The sequence below is a fragment of the Homalodisca vitripennis genome, chromosome 5 (genome assembly GCF_021130785.1).
Source record: "Homalodisca vitripennis isolate AUS2020 chromosome 5, UT_GWSS_2.1, whole genome shotgun sequence".
NCBI lineage: Eukaryota > Metazoa > Arthropoda > Insecta > Hemiptera > Cicadellidae > Homalodisca > Homalodisca vitripennis.
Window position 1 is genome coordinate 37622983 of NC_060211.1, and position 25635 is coordinate 37648617.

General features: G+C 33.0%; 1 protein-coding gene across 3 annotated transcripts in view; it reads left to right on the forward strand.

Annotated features, from left to right (window-relative positions):
• The window catches only part of LOC124362013 (growth/differentiation factor 8), an 81908-nt gene extending 57017 nt beyond the window's left edge, over positions 1 to 24891 (forward strand). For all 3 annotated transcript variants that reach the window (XM_046816150.1, XM_046816153.1, XM_046816152.1), the window contains 3 exons: positions 13434 to 13669; positions 15931 to 16110; positions 18979 to 24891. In XM_046816150.1, the coding sequence (XP_046672106.1) occupies positions 13434 to 13669; positions 15931 to 16110; positions 18979 to 19362 (800 nt within the window). In that variant the 3' untranslated portion in view covers positions 19363 to 24891. The remainder of the gene's footprint in view (positions 1 to 13433; positions 13670 to 15930; positions 16111 to 18978) is intronic.
• Positions 24892 to 25635: the final 744 nt, after the last annotated feature.

Genomic DNA, 25635 nt, shown 5'->3' on the forward strand with positions numbered 1-25635 from the left:
CTCCGCTCCCCGCTTGCTAACCTAGGCAGGAATCATCCTACTAGAACCTGTCCAGTATAATTCCAGATAGTAGGTGGCTCCCATTGTTAAAGCTATGACCTAAAGGTCGGCGCAGCTGGCTGTGGTGTTCGCCACTATTGAAAGATTACGCGCCAAATTGAAATCTATAGTGGCACTCGCCGCAGTGACTACTGTCTAATCGTTGGAAGTTAATTGCATTTCACAACTTAAACATAAATACTTACTTGTAAATAGAAACTGTGTTTCCTACATGTTAAAGGTGCACGGTGCCACAGAAACTGCCTCTGTAAAAAGGGAATAAGGAAATTCCCACAACTTCATGCCACCACAAAAATTAAATGAAACCGAGATTAAGCGAGTTAGCCATCGTGCAATTAAGCGAAAGAACATTGGCATACTGTGACTAAACCAGTCCTAACTGCGCAGCAAGTGCATAGTATTACTTAAAAAATAATTGAACACAACATAATTAACATAATGAGACTTGTAAAACCGCTCGGCCTGGACTAAAAATAGCAGAGCGATTATGAGCTGAACGAATTTGTAATTGTAATCATTTCTGAAATAGGTTAAAACAGGCGGTGCAGTTGGTTTATGGCAAACGACCTTGTGTGCGTACGCGCGCGCGCGCGTGTGTGTGAACATATCAATTACGACGACGGCGCTAACAGGCGCCGGACTTATGCAAATAACTGTAATTCAAGCCGGTTTATCGCCGAACGCAAGACATTGGATTATTCAATACCTTAGTCAATTTTCCAAGAGCTTATTATAGCCAAACATGTTTTTAAGAAGACTATGTGTTAGTAAAGCCAGAGGCAGTAATGAAGAAGTAAGTTAAGACCGTAGAAATAAAAATTCAATTGACTAATAATTATAAAACAAGGTTCCCCACACCACCTGTTGCGTAACGAGTTCTGTTCAGGTTGCGTGCACAATTTTAAGTTTAAAGCTCAATGTTTTTTGGATATTTATTTATTGTACCATTTTCTTGTAACCATCATAGTTTAAGGCCAACGTAAAAATGTTTTCTAACGTCCAGCTAAATCCTATGGAATGACATCCACCATCATCAAACTCAATATTTCCTTTAAAGAAATGAAGCTTCATGAAACATTTCAGGTCTATAAGGCCGTTCGTTATCTATATATCATACGGATAGACACATAGAAATTAAATTTTCCAGCCCTTTGACCAATATGCTTAGCTAACGCTCAGCCAAAGAGGAAATTAACCTCTTGTTTCTTCCTACTTGCTTAAGTCAAACCACTGCTAAAAATATGGTTTTTTTTTAAATATTTTAAAAGTAAAAACACTTTTCGAGCTTAAAATATTTCCACTTTCGATCTTTAAAAAGTGTTGATAGGAATGAAAAGGAAAATCGACGCGTGAGAAGAGTTGCGTGATGTAGCAAGTAGTCCATGCAGGGAAAGTGCGTATGTATGCAATCTGGGTCCAGTGTGCGAAATGTAATTAATAATTTATTATAAATTAACACGTTCGGATTGACAATGGAGCATGCCAAGTAGAGACGACCTTCTGAGCGCTTCTTCGGCCTTGGGGGTACGTGCGCGGCATTCGGGTTGCGGACATTGGCCTTTACTACCCTTCGCTTTTCGCTGTGTAATTGGCTGAGCGTCAGCGAAGCCTTTCAATCGTTCCCTCTCTGACCGTCTGTCTGTAAAACCACACGATATCTTGAAAACGCACTGACCTATAGACTTGAAATTTTGTTCGAAACTTCATTTATATACGAGTAATAACGAGTTCTATGATGGTATTTGTCACTCCACAGGATTTGGCTGAGCGTTAGCGAATATGTTTACATTGTTATTATGGATAACCAAGATGGCAGCGAGAAAATAACAAAATAAATAAATTTGTAAATACGTTGAGTATAACCATACAAAATTTTAAATGACATATTAATACATGTTGAGTATTCATACAATAAAATTAATAAATAAAGAGTGAAAATCAATGTTAAAAGTTGGTTTCAAGGTTTCAGCACACTCTCGTGTTTGTAGTACCATTCCCGAACTCACCGGAACTTTGATTATTTAAATTAAGTTATGCTATGAAACATAACTCAATGAATAAATATGTAAATGTGTCATTTGGAAAGATACATAAAAATCTGCAGACCATAAAGTTTGCACGAGGCTTCATTTTTACATAGACAACAATAAATTATATGATGGGGAATGTCCAGCCATGAAATTTGGCTGATGGTCATTGAAGCACTTACTAGCTGAAAACAATTTCCGTCTTGTTTGCTGAAGGGAAGTAAACACTTCTTTTCTGTATGATGTATATCTGCCGATCTCATCACTAAACTTTTCGAGAATGAAATGAGCTTAAAATTTTGCATGCAACCTTGGTGAAGCTTGTTACGTGACATCTGCTGTGGCGTACTCCTAATTGTATATTTATAGTAAACACACACACACACACACACACACACACACACACACACACACACACACACACACACACATATATATATATATATTTATTTATTTTGTCGCTAGCGCTATATTTGATTAACGACAAATCCCTTACATATTAGGATGAATAACTATCGGTCTTCATCCAACAGAAAAGACGACAAATTGGTTTTACAACACGCATTGGTTCATAACGATATATTTAATAACTGTTATCCATTAAAAGTGATTTGTAAAGTACCAAAAGAATCTTCCAAAATGCAATTAGAAAACTTAGAACAAGTGTATAAATAAATTAGGCTTAAATAAGAAATGACATGTTAAAAAATTGTCTAACAAAAGTAAAAACAAAATGTGTTATATATTTCTATTGTTATGAATGTACAACTCAAAAAAGAACAATACTGTTAATATTTTATTTTATTTTAATTTTACGCTGTTATAACGCCTTTGTTATATTTGTTAATCTTAATTTTAATAAAAAGGTACTTCCCAACATTTCTTATAATATACCAAAGAGTAAAAAAATTTTGACACTATAAATTTAGATTAGAATATTTCAGCTGATACTAAAAATTCATTATATTTTTACTTTTATTCTTTGCTTGCATATAATATTTAAATCATTTTTGAGAACGAAATTCGTCGAAATATTAAAGGTTCATATGAAGTCTTTATTTTTTTGTCATAAGAAGTCTGCGCCCATTTATTTCTGCATACACACATACATACATACACACAACTAAAACCCTTTTAACATTTTTTATTGCCATACTGGTGTTTCGGTATTCATTCATCATCAGTGTACATAACCTCTCAATATTAACGAAATATATATATTCTTTTGCTTATAACAACTACCAGAGTAAGGCCTTACAATTTTTGTTTCAATTTAGTTTAAACCAGCGTTCTCTCTACTATGTAATTTAGAAATTATGTAACTAAAACAAAATATCAGTCCAACAAATTTTAACGACCGTATATAGTACATTCGCGATATGAAAAATGCATTACCAGTTTCAGGGTACAAATAATCTACTATCCTCATACTTAACTGCGCCACTTAAAGAAGATAAGTCAATTAATTATTTGGTCAAAAGGTTATCACCACGCAACTAATAACAAGTTAGAATTCAATTTATCACCAGACTTTTGAGCTAATTTGGTTGAAATTGATTTTTTTGCTTTCAATAATCTGAGGTCAGGGCATGAGGTTTTGACCCAAATCTGTCTTATTTGTTCGTAATAAAGGCTATACTCTCCAAATAGCTGTCTTCAAGCTTATCTTTTGTGATTTATTCGCAAACAATTATTCACAATTAATAAGTCCACTAAGTGATTTTATTCCTTACTTTAGGTTAATTATTTGCAAATATAATGTTTAGTTTGGATCGTTCTAAAATGCTACTTCAGTTTAGCTTAAATTAATATAGTTGTACACTACTATTCAATGCTCTGAAAGATTAGTTCTTTCTTCAAGTTCCAAGTGGGATCATTGAAGCCTAATATGACGGAACTGAAACAAGTCGCAATAGGATTACAGTAAGACATTTGTAAGTACACGCTCAAGGAATGTTGTGTTATTTTACTACAGTTACATTCACAGCATTAGCATTTATCCACGTATAGAAACACATTTCTTGGTATATTTAATTAACGTACATATTTAGATCGTGCTTTTGCTTAGATGTCCAACGTTCTAATTTTTAAAACCTTTAACTTTCAGAGTTTTGTTAAAAGATCTACAATGTTCTCTGAAAACAGGTCAACGCGCACTTCCGCAAGATAGTTGTAACAGACATTTATCCCTTTCTTTTTTTATTGCAAACAACAGTTTTTACAAACATTGCTCAGTTAATAATTCCACGTACGACAGTTCTTTCAATTCCAATGTAATATATTCTACGTCTACAACTATATTTGATAATGGCACTATATCCTGTCTTCTCCTAGGATTGGATTTTCTCATACATTATAAATTATGTTTGGTACGTATCTATTTTTCGAGTACTATTTAGCAGAACTGACAGTCGCAGTTTCTTCTTGTTTTGACGTAGACAAACAAAACAATGGTAAAAAGTAAGTTATTTTCAAGTAATCACATCTAAGAGATTATATTTTTCTAAAAAAGGATCTATACGTTAATTTGTCTATGATTATAAATGGTTTGAATGAATTTAATGTTGAGTAGAAAAAAACATTTACTGTAATTCATGTAAGGTATGAGCAGCTGATTATAATTTTTGTAACATAATACTTGTTTTAGCTTTTAGAGTTGAATGGAGGGGCAAGCCCTATTGGAGTTTTGTTAAATTAGGTTACGTTCGGAATGGTCCCAAAATCAGCATTTTGATTTATTCAAGAAGGATCCTAGCAAAATGTATTATTACACAGATTAGACTAAATGCTTTTGTCTACCTATGAAGTCCTTTTCCATTCCACTCCATCTAAACTACGTAAAATGTGAAATTATTATTTTATGGTGTTATATAAATTAAATGTGACGTAGTAGCTGCTAGCTTAAAGAATACATAATAATTAAAAGCATGGATGTGTATTTACCATTATTTATACGGTATTGGCATTTTTAATACCTAACACGATTTAATTTTACGGAGGTTATGATAGGGAATGCTATAGAATTCTATTAAAAAAATCTCTAAAATTAGAATATAGGTGGTCTTCTTGAAATAAACCTCGATTTATAAATTTTTATTTTTCCACCCACCAAACTTAACTTAAAAAACATGTATTTAACATAAGTTTTATACTACTACTCTCCATTTAACGGCTGTTCATCATTTTATGGAGTTAAGTGGTATTCATGGCGTATTAATTGATAAATTTAAATTGGGACTTAAATACATTTTTTTATTCATGAGGCAACTAAGTTTCAGGATTCTGTGTTTCTACTATTTTTCTATGTAGAAAATAGGGTAAAACACCCATAAGACCTTACGCTAAATTAGGTTGGTTTTGGGAAATTATCTCCAAATATGAATCTTTATATGAATTTCAATTTCCTGGGTTAAAATAGGACTAATTATTGTTTGCTTTTTATCATCCAGAGCATTTTGTATCGCTAGTCATATGATAAGGAGCTAAAATGCTGAACGTGCTACAATTTATCTGTCAAAAAATAATTAATAATTCCTGACTAACTATCATTTTGGTTGCGAATTATAGACAACTTAATATTCTAACAAGGTTTTTTATTATTTACTTTTGTTTTTATAAACTAAACTTAAAAAACTTTTAGAATTTAACTTTTTTAAATAAACCCAGATGGTTGACAACTAACCACTCCTCAAAATCATAAAGTGTACGATGATATTTGTTAAAAACAATTCAACAGCTGTTGTAAGAAGTTGTGATGTTATTCAACAACAGGCATTATTGTTGTAAACTGTTTGTAATTTTGGAAGGCTCCAAGTTTATAATATTACTGTAAATATTCAATACTATAGCGATATAAGAGTAAGAGTGAGAAATTATAAACAGAATTACTAACTAATTTCAACCATTTTAATTTACATTACAGCAATGGAGTCTGTTTATAACAATTTGGAAAAATATATCACGTTAGAAGCTACTCGATTTAATAAAATAAAAAGGGCTTTTACAAATGTAAATTTTAAACTGTTGTGGCTCTATATTAAAAGATATATTATATATATATATATATATATATATATATATATATATATATATATATATATATATATATATATATATATAATAAAAGAAAAAGACTTCACACGAATCCTTTAATATTTCGACTAATATTATCGTTTTGAAAACGATCCAAAAGTGTATATAAGCTAATAGTTAAAAGTAAACATATAAACTTTTAGAATCAGCTGAAAAATTACCTTTTGGATTCAATAAGAAATGATCTGTTAAAAATAGCCTAAATTAACCTAGCAAAATTAATCTAGCAAATCTGAAACAATGGATTGTCTATATTTTAATTATTTCTATTTATTTTTTATGAATGTACAACTCCAAAACAACAAAATTGTTAATATTTTATTTAAACTTAAGCTGTTCGAACGCCTTTTCATATTATTAATCTAAATTTGTATATAAAGCCCATTGCTTATAATATACCAAGGTGTTTATAAAATTACACATTTCAGCTGATTCTAAAAATTTATAAAATATGTAAGTTTAATTGTAACTATTAGCTTAAATACATTTGTGTATCCTTTTTGAAAACGACAATATTAGTATATATATATATATATATATACATATATATATATATATATATATATATATATATATACATATATATTGTTAAAGAATGTTTGGAAATTATTTTTGTCCCAAATAACGCTATTTTATTGTTGTCTATATGATAGACTTTTTAAATCTTTGGAAATCGTACATTATCATCCCCGGCATTATGATGTCATATGAACCTCTTTACAAACACAATTCTTTGAAGCTGTCCACAAATGTACAGTTTGATCAAGCCCACTAACTTTTACATTCGCCAGAAAACGTATTTGCTCATGGTCATCCCATAGAGTGTAAGTGAATAATTTCAAAACCAACCACAACGATGTATTTACTAGAATACACATATACCAAACTAAATGGCATGTTAATTTCCATAGAAATTCAATGCTATTTGGAAAATAAATTTATGCATCTGAAATGTTCGAACTAAATTGACAGTATATTCTTTGACAGATATTTGCACAAATCAAATAGCATGCAGTTTTCATATGCATTTATGAGTGAATATGTTTCACTCTCCAACTACAAAAGTGAATGAATGGGTCCGAAATCCATACTTTCGACATCTCACAATATATTCAATAATACACTATTTGATGTCTATGAATTATTTAACGAAGAAGTAGTTCCTATGATTAAAATATTTTCAATGGCAATAAAAAAAGTGTATCCTTAGTGTATCTTAGGGAAATACACTAAGTCGAAGTCAAAAGAAGTTGTCGTCAATTAAACATAAATATATTAAGAAATATTAAATATCGTAATATACGTTACAAAAACTTCATTTTTGAGTGTGGAAAAAGAAAAATATAAAATCTAGCTGTTACCCGCGGCTTCACACACAATTTAGAAGGTTTTCATACAGATGAGCATTTCTGGTTCGAGTAAATAGTATCAACGTCAATGTTGAGTTTACTTCTTGCCACTTTTATGAAAATATGTTAAAACGTGTATATTTATGGCCATTATAATTTACCCTGGTCATAAGTATTTTTTGTTTAATAGTCGATTTTTCCTTATTCCGATCAATATATATATATATATATATATATATATATATATATATATACATAGATTTGAGCCAACGTCTGTTAAAATATAACTAACGCGGGCTGTATAACATTCTTTTAACTTATAGTAAATGTTAGATAGTAACTTTGTATTTGATATCTAATTCTTAATATCTGCTAAATAACGTAAAGCAATGTACATTAAAGATAACACTATTTACGTGTTTTGTTTCTTTATAAACTCAAAATTATTTTTGAACATTTACAGCTGGAATTGGCACAGTCTAGCGAACTTTAATCTAGCATAGTTCTTTTAGACTGCTCCAAAGGGAGTCTTCGGAGTCAAATTCTGATCGTCTTATGTTTTGGGACATTTTAAAAGGTAGATTTTTTAAGTATCACTGATATCTAATGGTGTGGAAACTAATGGTTACTCCTTAGAGAATTTACAAACTATAAGTGTAAACAAATTGAAAACAGTGGTTAAATTAATTGAATATATCGTTGTGCTTTCATAAAACAATATTTACACAGAACAGTTGATTACATTTGACAGGCTCTTTCAATTAATATTTCACAACTTTAGAGGCCAAGATGGGATTTTTCGCTATAGACCAGTGGGTGTATCACGGAGGGATTTTCGAAATAAGAATACTCTTAGGTCTATATTCATACTAGGATCTATCTACTAGTAAGAATGTTCATGTAAAAGTTTCGTACAATCGGTTGAATAGTTAACGCGTGAAAGCAAAAGAACCAAACAAAGGCACTTTTTATTTATACTATTATTGGGAGTAAGATTACATTTTACATTCAAAGAGATGGAAAATACAGGACAGCCAACATTTTTAAATTCCATTAAATCTTTTTAACTGCTAATGAAATGTGTTTTATGAAAGATTTTGTTATACATATTGAGATACATTTAGCACAAAATCATAAAAAACTTTAAAATTGTATCCTTTTTATTGTGTTAATTTTTTTTTATAACAGCAAGGTATGAGGTGTAGACCAACACTAAGATCCAGGAATGATACTTGCAAAATTATCACGTTCGGCGATAGATCCACATACAGGACCTACCAAACTTGTATAAAACCATAAACAAACCTCCTCAGCCCTTGAACTGCACATGTATACAACCCAATTTTGTGGTTTGTAATAAATATTTAGATATTTGTGAAATGTAAATAGTCTTTGACTTTTATCACATAGCTACTTCTTCTTATTTATATATTGGGAAACAATTTGTTTAGAGTTTTCCATGATAGTTATACTAATAGAGAGTAACCCATAAATTGCGTGAGAAGTTACTAATAATAGTATAGAAGCCTTTTTTAGAAACGCCTCTAAATGTTCTTTAATCATGCTGCAACTGGAATTATTTCCATGTTCCAAAAATAAATGATTTTTCAAATACCCTTTACAGAACTACTTAAATCCATCATCATACAAAGTCTTGATATTTGATTGAATATCTTCTGGAAATACATTTTGTGTTGGTTCTGATATTAAACGAGTTCACGCCTTACTAACCACATCAAATTGTAATCATATTAACACTTATTTCTTTGTTATAATAACTTAAACGTTATCTCCTTTCCAGTAAGGTTTAATCTCCATAACATTCATGATACGCCTGTCAATAGACTTTTAACCAAAGTCAAATAATGTTTCATTCGATTTTTCTATGTATTTCTTATTGTATGTTTTTGTTTTTCCTCGATCTATTTCTCACGCTTTCAATTTCAGATATGAAACTTTTGCTATTAGTCATATGCACTGCGCATCTTGAGTTCACATCTTACTGGGCCAATAAGAACAACGTTGTATTTTACCTGTACATTTTCTGTTCAAAAGTATTCACGTGTTTTTATTTTTATTTTTATTTTTTTTTAAAAATAACATTGAATTGTGTCTCGTATTTATTGAATTCAAACCATATTTAGAATTAATTACTGTAGAAAATTCAGTCAAATTTGACGGTTCTCTTGAATTTTGACTGAATTTATTTTTATGATAATGCTGATTTCAGGCATTAAAATTTCGATAGTTCAATTTGTGCTAAACATCCTCAGTCCACATCTTAATGTTAAGAGAACAACGCTTTCTTACATTTTAGGACAACAAATAATGCATTTTATTGTAAATATTTTACCTTAAAGACTACTTTAGGGTTGCCAATAAAATTATTAATACAGTTGCTCTAAAATAGCCTCCATACTGGGGTTTAATGTGCTGCGTGTAGAGGTTCTTAAGGTGCTTCAACAGGTTTTTATTTGGGATGAATTAAAAAAATCTAAAATTAATAAGCATTTATCTTAACAGGCTTTGCTGAAGTTGTATGAAATATTTCAGATCTATAGCTAATTTAATTTTCGATTTTTTGAGGGCAGATAGACAGAGAGAGACAATCATACAAAAGAAGAGTTTGACACGAGAATAATGCAGAATAATGCAATAAAATGCACTTTTTCTTGTAAGTAGTTTGAAGTAAAATTTAAAGACTACATAAGAAATATTTCCTGCTAAATATCAAATTAACATAAAATAATTAAATGGGGTTTCATATCATTGTTTAAATAATTAAAGTAAACACATGAAGTAACTATAAAATAATTTATGTGTTGGGATAGTTAGGCTACATGCGTTAATATGTCAGATGTTTGAATTTCTTATGAGTGTATGAGTTTGTTTACAAATTTATTTATTCTTATATGTTCTAGTTCCTATCAAAATTCAAAGCTCTACCAAATCCAATCGAGTGTCTTGTACCATCATCGATCTCAGTGTTCCTTCAATATAAATTCAACTCCGTGCACAATTTAAGTCTGTAGTTCTGTTTTCGAGATATCGTGTGGACAAAAAGACAGAACTTAAATCATTCCAGCCCCACAAGTGATACACTTCGCTAAAGCTCAGCCAATAACTTTCTGTGAGTTAGAAATATTGGGTCATTTTAGTTTAAGGGCCAGCACCTTACAAACATACTATACCTGACTGACAGTGCATTTAATCGTTTTTTTGGTGTTATTAGTTCGTAGGGCAGTAGTCCAGGTACTACTTCTAGTATAAACTCGTCTTCTCTTATCAGTCGTAAACGCGCGCCGCTTATCTTTTGCCTGTAATGAAACCTGCGTTAGTTCTGTTTGAGTTTTGTGTGTGTCAATAAAGCGTGGTGAGTTGATCTGGGCTTGGACTTTGCAAGCTCGAGTTGATTTTTTTTCTAAATGAGCAAGCAGCGCAAAGCGCTGCGCAGCGGGCAAGCATCGCGTGATCTGAGTTTTGAATAGGCAAGCTAGGGTCTTTTGTGCTGGCTCTTAAACGAAAAAGACCCGAAATATTGAATAAAATTGTTTATCAATGCACAAGGAACTAATTACAGGGATTTGAAGCAGGAAAATTCTCTATCAGGCCCAGATAACATCGCTTGAAGATTAAAAGCTTATGACATTTTTCCAGTATGGACATGAGTTCATAGTTCAGTAGTGACATAATGTTTTATTATTTATGGTATGAAAACTATATTTTTCATCAAAATTGAATTTAAGAAAATTAATTTCGTAAAGTCAACATGTTTTGTTATTTTTTTATACAAAAAATTGTATCCATTCCTTAAGTCATCTTTAATATTATACATAATGAAAAAGTCATATCGTCAACAGTTTTTCTTTGGGTCTGTACTGTAACAACATGTTATTTAACATTAAAATGAAGGTAGGGTGGTACCACATAATACGAGATCAAAATTTCTTTAAGCCAGGGGCGACCCCAAGGAGGGGATATGGGTGATCAATCTCTTCCGCAAAAATGATTTTATCTTACTATTATTTACATTCAATCACAAATAAGAAAGCTTAACGACATTTGATGATAAAGTAACACGCACACTCTTAATTTAAAAAAAATTTCTTAATAATATGTTCCTAAGTATCGGATTTATGCCCCCAAACTAACATTCTAGATACGCCTCTGCCTTATGCTATAGGTTTATCAATGGTTTCAAGAGTCTTGTTAGGCCTATTTTGAGTCTAGGACATTTTATAGGTTTATAAACATCCCAAGGTTTAAAGTTGAAACATATTACTTTCATAAAGCAACACATTTTCATTAGAAAACGCCAATAACAATATGATTCTTTCAGTTGTAAGTTAGTCTTCTCTGCACGTTTCATGCATTGCAAGCCGTGATAAAATGTTTAAAAGAGGGTACAAATACCCTCATTTAATTTTACACTGCGAGTAACACAATCAGAAACAAACCAGGAAAGGAATGGAAATTTGTGAGGAAACGAGTGATGAGTAGGGTTGGTGCGATACTGACCCAGTTTTAACTCAATTAACTCACACGTGGAATTGGCGGACGCACCTGACCCCCTCAGCTCCTGTAACTCGTGTGTCCATAGCGCTTCATTTGGGGAAATTCATATAGCACCACCAATCACGTCATCATTTTATAAAATATTTTACCTAAGCCTTTCCTTCTAAAGAGACAAGTATACAATTTGAATGGCACGAATACTGTTACGTTATTTGTCTTGATTGCATATCCTAAATTAATAAAATCGTATTTCAGATAATTGGATTATAACTGGTTAAATATTGTTTTATTTTATAATCCTCATTTTTACGATTATTTTATGAAATAATTTAATTACAATACTTTTAATTTTCTTCCACACATAGAAACTCGGCTTTAACGCCACAATATGATCGTTTTCTTCTCTTTAATATTATCAAGAACAATAACCTGGTATAAGTAGTAGATTTTGTATTCATTCATTTCGTAGTACAAAGTCCAATATACACAACGTTGTCGGAAGTCTGAAATTTATAATTTAAGCGGCTTTTTAAACAAAATACAAATTTAGTGTATTGTTGTATCATATTTAAGACACCACCGTTTGCCTTTTGGATTGAGTTGCCTTAAGAACTCGCCATTGTAAAACGACCTTGAGAACAAAGATAAACTTCAGAAACTGGTTTATTTTATTTTGGTTTTAAAGCTATGGCAAATGTCTCTGTTTAAACATATAATTTATACGCATCCAAGTACTTTTTAGCATTTCTTGTAAAATTTAAACATTTAAAGTATTTAAATGTTTAACAATGTTTTTTTTAATTTTTTAAATAACCGATAAAAGTATAATATTAAATAGCGTTTTGATATGTATGAATCATTATTATAAAATAAGATGAGTACAAGTTCCATAGGATGATTCAAGATTAACATTGTTCTTACATAGCTAAAATCAAGACGGCTGCTGGTACAGAAGGCTCTTAAAATATGATACAGCCTATTACATCAATTAATCAAATCAGAGCATTACGAGATCTAAACAGAATGAATAGTAATTATTTTGAAACCTGATGGTCAAATGTGTTTCAAAATCACTTTCCGTAAATCAAGGGTTAAGACAAGACTAAGAGTGCAGGAGTCTCACTTTCTTTTGTTGGACAGAGTAAGCGAAAGTGGACCAGAAAGCTGGCAGAGAACTCGACACCAAAGACCAAATCTCGGTGTAATATCCCTGTTGGCAGCTAATGAAAGTGACAGCGTGTACTTGGAGAGGTTATGGCAGGTTTGCAAAAATCCGGCAAATGGGTCCACCGCATTCCTCGGTTCTGAAAATAAGCAACACGAGTTTCGCCGAGTACTTGATTTATTCGCGCAACATACTTGCACTGAGAATGTGTTGGTTTATTTCTAGACTCGAAGCTGCGCCACAACAAAGGGCGAGGGCAGGATGTCCTGTACTTCAAATTCTCCGAGAAGCTGACCCGCAACAGGGTGCAGAGTGCACTCCTGTGGATCCATGTGAGAGGAGTGGGGGCAGTGGGGCCTGGGCCCTCCCTCGGAGGAGCCCCCGTCACGATTACAGTGCTGAGAGTGCTCCGGGGCCCTGAATGGACTGAGACGCCCCTGTCAAACATTATCTCTACAAAGGTAAGTTAACCAAAATGTACATTTTAATTTTTGTATTGTAAGAGTTTATATGGATCAGCAAATGGCAAATCATAAAAAAGATCTCAACTATAAACACATATTTATAATCGATCCATTGCGATGAAAGAGTGGAATAACATTACATTGCTACACAATGTAATTACGTAAAGGGAAGACTGGATGAAACTAAAGAATTCTGTTACGTAGAGATACTTGGTGTATGTGTCAATGTGTTTCTACACGATTACCAAAAGGGGCTCTTTTAAAAAAAAATTAAAGATTATTGAAAAAAATGCGTTGTTAAATATAAGGGATATTTGGTATTAGCAGTCTTATTTATACCGTCCTTAACCTAGACGCACCGATTCTATTAATGTTATAGTAAATTTTTGTAGAGATTAACAGTTCTATGGATACATTACACACACATCCATACCATCGGTAATAAAAGCCTTGTATATGCTGGAATTCCTCATCTTTATCCTTGGTAACCCACTCGAGTTTGCATTAATTGTGATACAAATAGTTTCAATTATTATCCTTTTATCGTGCGGAAAATCTACATTTATCAACATATGTGACATCAGAATCTAATGAGCGCACAGATTATAAAACATTTGTCGCCCTTTGATCAAAATGATAGTTTAAGATAGTAATAGAACACTTCTAAAACGAAGGTCACTCTTCCCAGTGGTCAAAGTTCCATGCCAATGGCCTCTCCTAAATAACTAGTTTCAGGTGCCATGAGTTAATTGAAGCCAGTTGGTCTAATAATCTGGAAACTTGCACATGCACCTTTCTAGATGGTTCAATACACTTGAAGTCTGGATCTGTACTAAAGTTGCACTTGTAGTGGATATTGGAAGTCTAAGAGCAGGAGGCCTGGTAGTATGCCGAAGAACGGGGGCTTCTAGAGGTCATAGGCTCTAAGGATATACAGATGGTCATATTCAACGGTTCAGAAACAGGACAAGATGGAGATTTCTAGAAGCTAGGAAAATTCAGAAAGCAGGGAATCCCACATAGAAATTGAGAATGGTTCCACTGTAACCTGAATATATTAAAAAATCAAGCAAGTGGTCATTAGGATGAAGAAAGAGAGATTACCCTTTTGGATTCACCAAAGGTAAATGGACCTATAGCTAGAAGAATCAAAAGAAGTTATCACTGTTGCATTCCAGAAGATCGAATATCCCCCGTGTTTACATCTTTCGAAACATTACTTTACATGTTAACGGCAATTTCAAACCAAAGATTCAGTAGCCGAATGCTCTGGAAGTGGACACCGTAGGGAAATTCCAGACTTGTTGATCTAGAAGGAATAGAAAATCTTAGATATAGTCAGAGAAACCGACGTGCGACTGTATCATTGAAATATTCGTACACTGTCTAAAAAAATGTTCACTATGGTTTACTTGATACTTTTGCGTGAACTGTGAACGTATATTTAGTAACATAAGAACAAAATCTAGCTATGCTTATAACACTGATGACTGAATTAGTCAATATTAGTGTAATGTAACAATTAGCAACTGAGTATTTTTCGTATTTTAGCAGAACGTAATATAGAGGGATATAACTAAAATACGAAATTCAGAGGGCAGAACAATAATAGGAACCACAATATATAGTTTGTTTATACTTACTGTGAGGTTGCAGGTTTGTTTTAGACATTGTCATCTTTCAGTTATACAAGAAACAGTAACACTACGTTTCGGAATCTGTAATCTTCCTCATATGGATATCAGCCTAACGTACAATAAGATATTAGTTTGTGGTTGTTTGTTACGTGAGAACTGTTGTGAACTATATTCTTTAGTTCAATTTTTAATAATAAATCATAAATTTAATTTGAATTTTTATCATAAATTTGACAAGACATTTGTTTTGATTCGTGTCTTATTCTTGTCACTGAGCTTTGTTTTATTTTTTTATTTTAACATAGATTGCAGTTAACGTTAGGCTAGTTATCAACCTGAGAAAGAGGTAAGATTACAGATCTCGAAACGTTGTGTTACTGATTTCTTGTACCACTGAACGATGACAATGTCCAAAACAAACCTGTCACCCTCACAGTACTTCGATCGTCATAAATGAACACTATATATTGTTATTCCTATTATTGTTAAGCACTTGGACGATATTGAGATATTTTTTTAAGTGTTTGTCACAGCTTTTGGATTAGACCGGAAATTCTCGACCCACTATGTTTAGTTATAAATTCTATTATATAAGTTGATTATTCAACTCCGTTTTTCCAGGTACTACGGCAAAATGATGCAAAAGGCTCCTGGGTATCCTTGGATGTACGAAAACTGCTGGAGTACTGGTTCCAGGCACCTAGTGAAAATTTAGGAATCGTAATACAAGCGTCAGGACCTCCAGATCCCCTAGGGCGCACCCTTATCGTCACCGACCTCAATGAGGCAGACGGCGAACAGGTAAGGAGCTGCAAGCTGCTTGTTAACTGGCGATAAACTTAAAATGAACGACCTAGTTGTTTTGATGATGGAAGATGTGTAGGAAATAGGATTTTACCGGACATTTGCCATCGTTCAGTGAACTCAAAAAAATAAAAAAGTAACAGTACGTTTCAAGATCTGCAGTCTTATCTCTTTCTCGGCTGCATAACTAACCTAGCACATAACTAATATGCTATAGAATTCTAGATGTTATTTAATGGGTTTTTTAACTCAGTCACAGACCTTTAAAACATCTTACCAAAAGGCAGAACAAGTTTTAAAAATATGTTTTGACCATTATACAAGGATTTGTAGTCATTACAATTTGGGAATAGTTAGTACTAAGAAAAATCACCTATTATAACATTTTCACTTTTTCGTTGTTCTTCATTAAAATTATGCAAAAAACCAGGAATACATCAATGTAAACAACAGAAAATTTGATAAAGTCCAGGCGACAAACTTTTTCAAACTAAACCTCTGTTTATACAAATGTATACACACATACACATAAATGGTTGATTCAGACAGTTTCATAATGATTTTTTTCTGTATATATATATATATATATATATATATATATATATAGTATATAGTATTGTATGGTATATAAAAATGTACTTTCCTTGCTCCCTATTACCTAAATTTTTTCTGTTTGTACACTATCATATACCATCACAAGACAGCAGCGTTAAAAATCATGTATTTACACACTTCAAGTGAAAATTACAGTGCCGGAATGTCAGAACAGTTGTAGCATTTGTGTCACTTACGCTAATTAAATGTTACTATACAATATTTAAAAAGCAGTTAAATAGCTTCTTAAATTAATTCTGCAATGAAAACTATGTTATCTTAGACCAGGCCAAGACTCTTTAAACAAGATAGGGAAAGTGTGACTTAAAAGTTGTAGAGTGAATGGCGCCAGTGACCTTTGACTGATAAGGTCTTATCAAAGCCTCGTGGGGCCGCAACCAATGGCGGCGACTTATCTAAACTGCTGTTGAACATCAGAGCATACAAGTTGCGTGTTGCGGGTACACCACACATGAATATTCAAAACATGCAATATTGATTGCATTCACTTGTGTTACACGTAAATTTAGGCCGACTACTTGCCGAATGTGGAGTTCCGCTGGCCATGCAGTAGTTTCCATACCTCAGGATTGTGGGGTTCGTCAAAGTATGACTTCTGAACTTTTAAGGGTTGGGAGTTGTCTTTTTTTAACTTTTAATGGCCCAGACAAAGGTGAATGAGGTATCTCTTTATTGGTAGTCACCGTATGAGGTCAATAGCCCAATTAGAAAAGTTCCATACGTTAGGATTTCTCCACATTTAATATTTACATTTCAAAATGAAAGATCTATAATCTTTTCAAGTTCTATGCATTAGACTACTTAGGCTTATCATACAGCATGGCAGGAAATGGATGCAATGTTAGTGAGCTACAGTGACGAGATCAGTGGTTCTACACGGCTTGCATCGAAATTCTGGTTCAATGTCCCAACAACTTAACTCAATTGGTCTCCAGCTCATCTATAATTCTTCATTCTCTCTTAACCCACTCGCTCGTCAGAAATGTTCGCTGTCATCGTTGTGCTCTCAGTCATCCAAGATTATTCATTTATGTCCTCTTATCCGACAGAGTTCATTACGCTACGATCGTTCTTAGTTGTGAGTGAATCCACCAACCTCGATTGCTGCATTTTAATCTATCTGAAAATCTACCAGATCAGGTCATTTAACAGCGATTTATTTCGCTCTTAATCCGTTTTATCGCTATTGTTCGTCTAGAAAGTTATATTATTCCCTTATACGAGAACGCCTATTTAAATCACAATTACCCAGATCAGACCATCTAACATTGTTAATTGTCATTTTAAATTAGTTTAATCACTAATATTCATCTAGCAAGTTATTTTGTTAGCAATATATATTATTCTAATCCCTGAGAACGTTCCTCCATTTATAAACGCACAGATCAGGCCATCTAACAGCGTTAATTGGCTTTTATCAGTTTGATCACTGTTGTTCATGTACAAAGTTACATTATTCTCTTATCCGAGAATGGCCATTTAATTCACAAATACACAGATCATGCCATCTAACAGCGTTAATTGCTCTCTTAATCCGTTTGATCACTGTGGTTAATCTACCAAGTTACTTTCTTCTCTTATGCGAGAACGTTTGTGCTCTTGACTTCTTGTCATCGTGATTTGAATCATGTGTAGTGGCAATGCCTGGGTTAATTTCTCCTGTCTCGAGTGCAAGCAGTTTTTCGGTATGTTTAATTTCGGTTCTTTCTATTGTTTTGCCATTGCCACACGTTGTAGCTTTTAATTACAAGTATATGTACTAACTGTCTACTCATCTGTTGAAGTGGATAGATTTAAATCCTCAAAACGTTGTGTTTTACTAGTTAGAGTATAAAAAGCTATGGCAAATGAGCGAAATCCTATTATTATTTCCAACTTACATCGTCAATACCACCAAAGAACGGACAGTTTAATGTGGGGTTTAGTGTTCTTTACTCATCTACTAATCGGTCACCATACCTAATCAAACTGTATATATTCCACAATCTACTGGATTCATCACAGTCTTAACTTTCTGTGCCATATGACTACTGATACTTTACTTTTAACGTGAAATGAATAATTTTAAATTAGCATGTTTATGTCATATTCGTGTCTGTTAGGTACGGAAAGATTTTATAAACAATGAACTAACTGGTATGTTTAGAATCCATTGTATGAATATTCTGTGTGGGTGTCTGACTATGTTTATTTATTGTTTAGTAGGTGATTTGATTTGGTTCATTGTACAAGGTGTTTGACGTGTAATAGGTGCCATTCCTCGAGGTCTACGTGTCGGACGGGAGGAGACATCGCGCAAAACGTACTCTCGGATACGACTGTCACGACAACAGCGAGGAGACGCGGTGTTGCCGCTACCCGCTCACGGTGGACTTCGAGGCCTTCGGCTGGGACTGGATCATCGCCCCGAAGAAATACGAAGCAAACTACTGCTCGGGCGAGTGTCCCTACGTGTTCCTGCAGAAGTACCCGCACACCCACGTGGCTGACATGGCGCGCCCCCCCGGGTCCGCCGGACCCTGCTGTGCCCCCCGGAAACTGTCTGGTATCTCCATGCTCTACTTCGACCCCACACTGAACATCATCTACGGCAAGCTGCCCAGCATGGTCGTGGACCGCTGTGGCTGCTCCTAATACAAGCTTTAGGCCATCGTCTCTTGTACATACAGAATGATGGGGACGTCCTGACGACGAAGTTCCCCGCGGTATCCGCAAAGTACAAATCGTGATATCGTGTACTCTCACCTCTAGCGGACTGGACAGTGCTACAGAGTTGCACAGGAGGTTTCTGGTCGCAAACGGGGAACAATTAAACTTAAGGATCCTCCAGAAAGAAATTAAAACGATGCTGGTTTTTAAATCTTTTCATAATTAAAAACAAATAGGTGGTATGCAGTGCCAATTACACTCAAAAGTCTTCTGTTAGACTAGAAATCTCTTGTGCACAAGGATGTGGTAACTTCTCTCGCCAGACGCTGTTAAGTACCATGTCCTCCAATGTGCACCACGTCTTTGGAATCCCGTACAACTGCTTAGCTAGATACAAATAAAGTATTTTTAATGAGAGGTGAAACAGAAAGAAAAGATGACGAGTACAATAAATTTCTACTTGCAAAACGTGATTTTGTTAGAGATTATTATTTTTAAGTATTTTAGTGATTAGTATAAAACATTGTGATTGTGATGGTAAATTTATGCCTTATTACAAGCCCGGAGGGATTATGCCTTACGCAGGGACTGAAGATGGTAACTTTTATAGACTTTTTTATTTACTTGAAAAACACTTTGGAACTCCGCTTGATCGTTTACCAGTGACTAAATATGTAACTAAAGTCTTAGATTTCCTCTGAGTTATTATTACAAGCTATTGTTGGTTTTAATGATTAGTTATAGTCATTTCTGCGACTAAAATATTCACTAAACAATTATTTATTTTAAGTTGTGTAAGATATATTTATCTTACCATGCCAGAAGGTAGCAAAATATTTATAGAAACATCGCTGATTGTTGCCTTATTTTATGTAAACATTTTATGTCTTGGTATAATCAATGTTCACGTTTTCAATTTTATGCTGATATTTTACGTTTCCACCTGACAGTATTAGTTAAAAAAACAACCTAACGAATAGTTCTTTTATGATAAAATTAATTAATTTCTTAATAGTATGGGAATGTAAATAAAATCAAAATGCTTCATTCCAAAGTTTTATTCTTTAAAAAATGTTTACGAATCTATTAATCATTGAATTATCTAAAATTTCCAAACTCTTATTCTGTACTAACTAATTCATTATTTTATAAGCACTGCATTTTTAAACAGTAAATTATATTGCAGAAGTATCTGACTGTGATTTTGCTGGTAAACGATTAATGTGAGAATTTACAAGAAGTGGTGCTCGCGGCAGGCCTAGACCTGCCAGGGTACTCTCGGATATGCCCTATATTAGTATTAGTATTAGCTGTGTATTATAGCTTTCTTAGAGGCTGGAGACGATTAACTGACTTGATTTATAATTCATTCTGGCCATTACTGTAATCCATTCATTGTACAGTCAATTTTTCAGGCAGTCAAAATGCGCATGAAGCAATTCAATATTCGAAAGAAACATTCAAATAAAAGTTTATCGAGGCCCTTATAAAACTGGTGGTAAAATCAGTTGATACTACTTTTCTTGATGACATAGCTGAAAGTTAGTTGAGTTTGTACCTAGCCTCAAAGTGATAATGCAAGTGATGTTTATATTAACTTAGGCTAACTGTAGAGTAGGCATTTACACGTATGTGATGTTCAGGTAAGATGTGAGATAGGCTAAGAATGTTAAAGTACCTTTGGCTGTTGTTCAACGGAAAGACTGTACACCGATCTCTTGGGTGGGCGTGATGCGACTTGTGCCCCACTGCCTCTAGGCTCAACAGTGCGCAAATCTAGATACAACACTTCTGTACCGAGCGGTATCCTGTGAATTAGAAAAGGGCCTTAGTATTCTCTAGAGCAGCCCGCAAGAAAGTAGTCCGACGGTGGTTGTTGCGTCAGAATCCCCCCTCTACACCCCGCGTCCAACACTGTTGCCAGATTTACACGTCTGGAAAATTAATGATCCGTTTCAACATCTGTTGCAACAAACAAACACCATTATCTGTTAAAGTAAACAAATATAAGTGTATTTGGTTTTATTTATATGCTTTGTTGACAATTTATCACTATAGCCATGCCACAGTGGAAACATCTGTTCACAGTGATACGGCAACACCACCTGAAAGTAATTGGACTACTTTCGTGCGGGTTACAATAGTAGTCATTCATCCTGAGTCGTATACTCAATTTGTAAATCTGGTTAGACCTAGAATACGACAGTTCTAAAATAGTCTTACTCCTAAGTTGCAATTATTGATGTGTATTATTGCGTGTGCAATCATAAATTAATTAATTTGCTCCTAATTGAGCCGTAAATGAAAATCAAATTGTTATCTATGAATTATGTATTGCGTATAAATAATGTGATTTGAAAAATTGCATCTAGGTTAAGAGGTCAGTATAATTGTAATTATAATTATTATGTGGAGTGCTTAATTTATTAAAATACACAGTGTTGTGTCTTACAACTTGAATTTATAGGCTGTAACTTACGTTTTTATTTATGGCAACATAGGGTTTTCCTCTTTTTCAATACAGTTTATATACATGTTATTCGATCAAGGATACTAAATTAAAATGATTACTTATACGTTTTTCTTGGAATCATCTAAGTTTGCTATAATTAGTGTTGAAACTAGTTTGAATGTCGAAATACTCGTCCCTCTTTGGGCCTTGGCTTGAGCCTCTGTATAAGGACTATTGATAACATTTGATACAATGTGTTCTGGCACATGAAAGCATGTTTTTCCTCATAAATGGAAACTGCATCACTCTGTTGATACAGACCAGGCCAAAACTAAGCTTGTATATTGTTTCCCAGCACAGCAATCAAATCAACGCAAAACATTGGTGACATTTTTTTCTGGTACAATGCGGATTTAAAACGGAAAAAAGTTTGTAAATACAGAAAATTACATATGAACTGTCCGTAACATGTTTTAAACTTTAATGATTTACGAGTACCTGAATTTCTATTCTATGTTTGAAAGTGAAAATTGGGAACTTTTGTAAGAGAGTACATTTCAACAAATAAATGACTGTTTTTCCGTGTTTTGGCAGATTCAGTTGCTGTAGAGCAAGTAGACTAGGACAGTTAACCATTCTACTACTCCCCAGGGTCATTGTTCGAGAGGTCTACCTTTCTATAAGAATGCTTCAGTGCGTGCGTGTGCGTGTGAGTGTATGTGAGTGTTTTTGTATGAGTGCACAATACGACAATGTTGACAACTTACTCTTCATTTATCACATTATATGTTTCAATTTGTCGATATATGGATGTATATTTTTGGAGAGTTTGACACAATTTTTTTTACTAATTTGTATTGACGTTGCTATGACATAAAATGAGCGGTAGCTTTGTACTCAAGTACGCGGTAATGGCCATTTCAAAAAATAGACTACAATTACCTGAAATTATGAATTTAATTAGGGAGTTTCGCCATAAAACATGGTAGGCAAAACCTTAAACTGTCAATTAAAGTTATTTTTATTAGAGTGTGCCATGAACTGTAGCATAAAGCGTAGTTTATTTAAGGTCACAACTTTGATAGGAATAGACCTATAATCCAATAACAATAATGTACACAATTCTGCTAAAGGTTATCAACACTGGTCGTTAACTAATAAACGTTAAATTTAATAACGAGTACGTTTTTCTACAGTGTTATATAAGTTTTATTGATGAACAAGTGAAATGAATTGCATACTACAGTGCATTGAACATAATAGCCTTTATGCATAGCCGATAACGAACGTATTATGGCGACATGAATGACGGTGCCGATGCTGATGTACTCTGATTCAACAGCTCGTTAGGTGCAGCCAACCGTTTCAGTCCAATGAATGAAATTCTCCCTATGTAGTGGCAATAATTGCTGCCATTTTCTAAAGCTGCATCCCAAACGATCAATCCATTTCGGGTTACTGTAGGTTATGGACGGGACTGCATACAAATCAACTGAGTCTTGTCGTGACTTTGTTCGTTCTAACAAGGATGATGATTGGAAACCTATTTAAATTTAAGAACCAATGCGTATTACCTTTAATCATATTAATTTCACAGGAGATAGATCAGGAGATAGGACGAGGTTTGCTGAAATTCGAGGGATATTTTACGTTACTTATGAGGTCCGATGCTAGAGCTGCGCCACGTGTAACTTTGATTGTTACCGATAAAATATTTACAATCTCAGCCACTCACTCTGCAGCTGCCAGTTCGGACGCTGACTATGTATCACCTCAATTAATTTTTAGAGATAATCTTTGATGATTTATCTTGTGTAATTAATACGTCAAAATGTATTACCTAGCCTACGCCTACACGGTATACGACCATTATTTATTTATCATTGAACTCATACCCACAAAAAAAGTTGTGTTCTACAGTTAATATCTATGGTGAAGGCAGATATTTTTTTAAATGTTAGAGGTCACAGAATTTTGTACTTACACTATAAATTAGATAAACTGGTTCAAAATGTATGTTTGAAAATGTTCTAAAGATAATACATATTAAGGAAAATAACTTTAAAAATGTATATAAGTTTCCTTTGAATTTTTTTTTACCTCATTTTTGGTGTAAGTGTAAACTCCCTTTAAGTTCATTTATACATCAGAAACCCTATAGAATGTTACACCTAACTGATATGAGCCTATCATTTCATATTAAACCATCTATAAGTTTTATGAACCTTTAATCTTGATAGGCGATGACGAACTTTTTTATCAAGGCGAATAAACCTTAACTATCGGTCCGATCTTAAATATGCTGACAGAAAATCTAACTGGTCACAGGAACTTATGTACTCATTATAATTAATGTTGGAAAACATATGATCTCCTTATTACAAATAAATTGTTCTTAATTTTTGGTGTTGCACAGTTCGTTAAAGAATGTAACAGAATTCAAAAATTATTTCTCCAGCAGACATTCTTGTTACAACTGTATTTATAACCAAAGAATGGCAACGCTTTTTTTGTTATTATGAAATATTCGTTTCGTTTAAAATATGTATATTGTTTAAGATTTAATCGTACATAAATCCTTTTTTTCTTATATTTAACTCGAATCAATAGTCTATAAATTAATTAAAAATTCATTAATGATGCCAATTACTAAATTATTTTGGTATAATTCTTAATTCGTGTCTGCTAAAGATAAATATATCAAGAAGTCAGTATTTAAATTTGATTGTCTGTACAGTATAAACTTACGATATGATCATAGGAGTGCATTAGGTTGGAGTTCATGTTATAGTTTTAGTTTTGAAGTAAGTAATTCTATCCAAAAATTATTTATATTTTTTACAGCAATAAATTTATTCAAATTAATAAAAGGCTGACGCGTTGGTAGCTTGTAAAGATTGTTTTTATGTCATAGTTTAACAACAAAAATGTGATTTAGGTAGTTCATTAACTATGTTTTAGAATTTAAATAATTGTTTTACTTGTAAGTTTATCTACATTTTAAATTAATTTTACATGTTTTCAAAAAAATGTTTGATTAAAACAAGTGTAGTTTTGTGGTTTGTGAGTGTTTTATGATTTTTACCTTTCCTTTTGTCTCTGGTAACCTACCGTACTAACATAAAATCAAACTCAGGACCTGTGCTGTGGTTGTTTGGATATTACCTTTCGTACAACACTAGGATTGTATTAATAGTGACAATACATATATAAAGTACCAACGAAATATGGTAGTAAAACGAGGTTATACGAATTAGTAATAAAAATATATTGGCTTCCTAAAGTATGAATTCTTTATCTTTACGTTATATCATAACTTTTAAATGGCAGTAAAACGATCATTAGATGATTGCCTTTTTTTAGACCTACGTGACCTGTAATGAATTTGTAATTTTTTCACAGATATTAAAATACCCTTAACTTAATATGTTGTTAGAACATCTTAGATTAGAACTAATAGTTTATTGTAATAACTGAATAGGCTTACTGAGGAATATACAAATTATTACAGACAAAAAAGATACAGTTGCAAAATTCAGAGTTAATAAGGCATCTTGAATTAATTGGAATCAGTATTATAACCCGTTTTTATCACTAATTTAAAAGTGTTCTATAAATATTATTAGTAATTCTAGTAATATTTAGAAATATTCTACGAATATTCAGAAATATTCAGGGGATGATTTTTCCCTTGTTTACCTATGAGTTTTGAAAGAAATATTGATATAATTTAATTTAATATGATATAAATTACAAATCATAACAAATGGAGGGAATATACAACTATAGGGAAATTTAATTTTAAC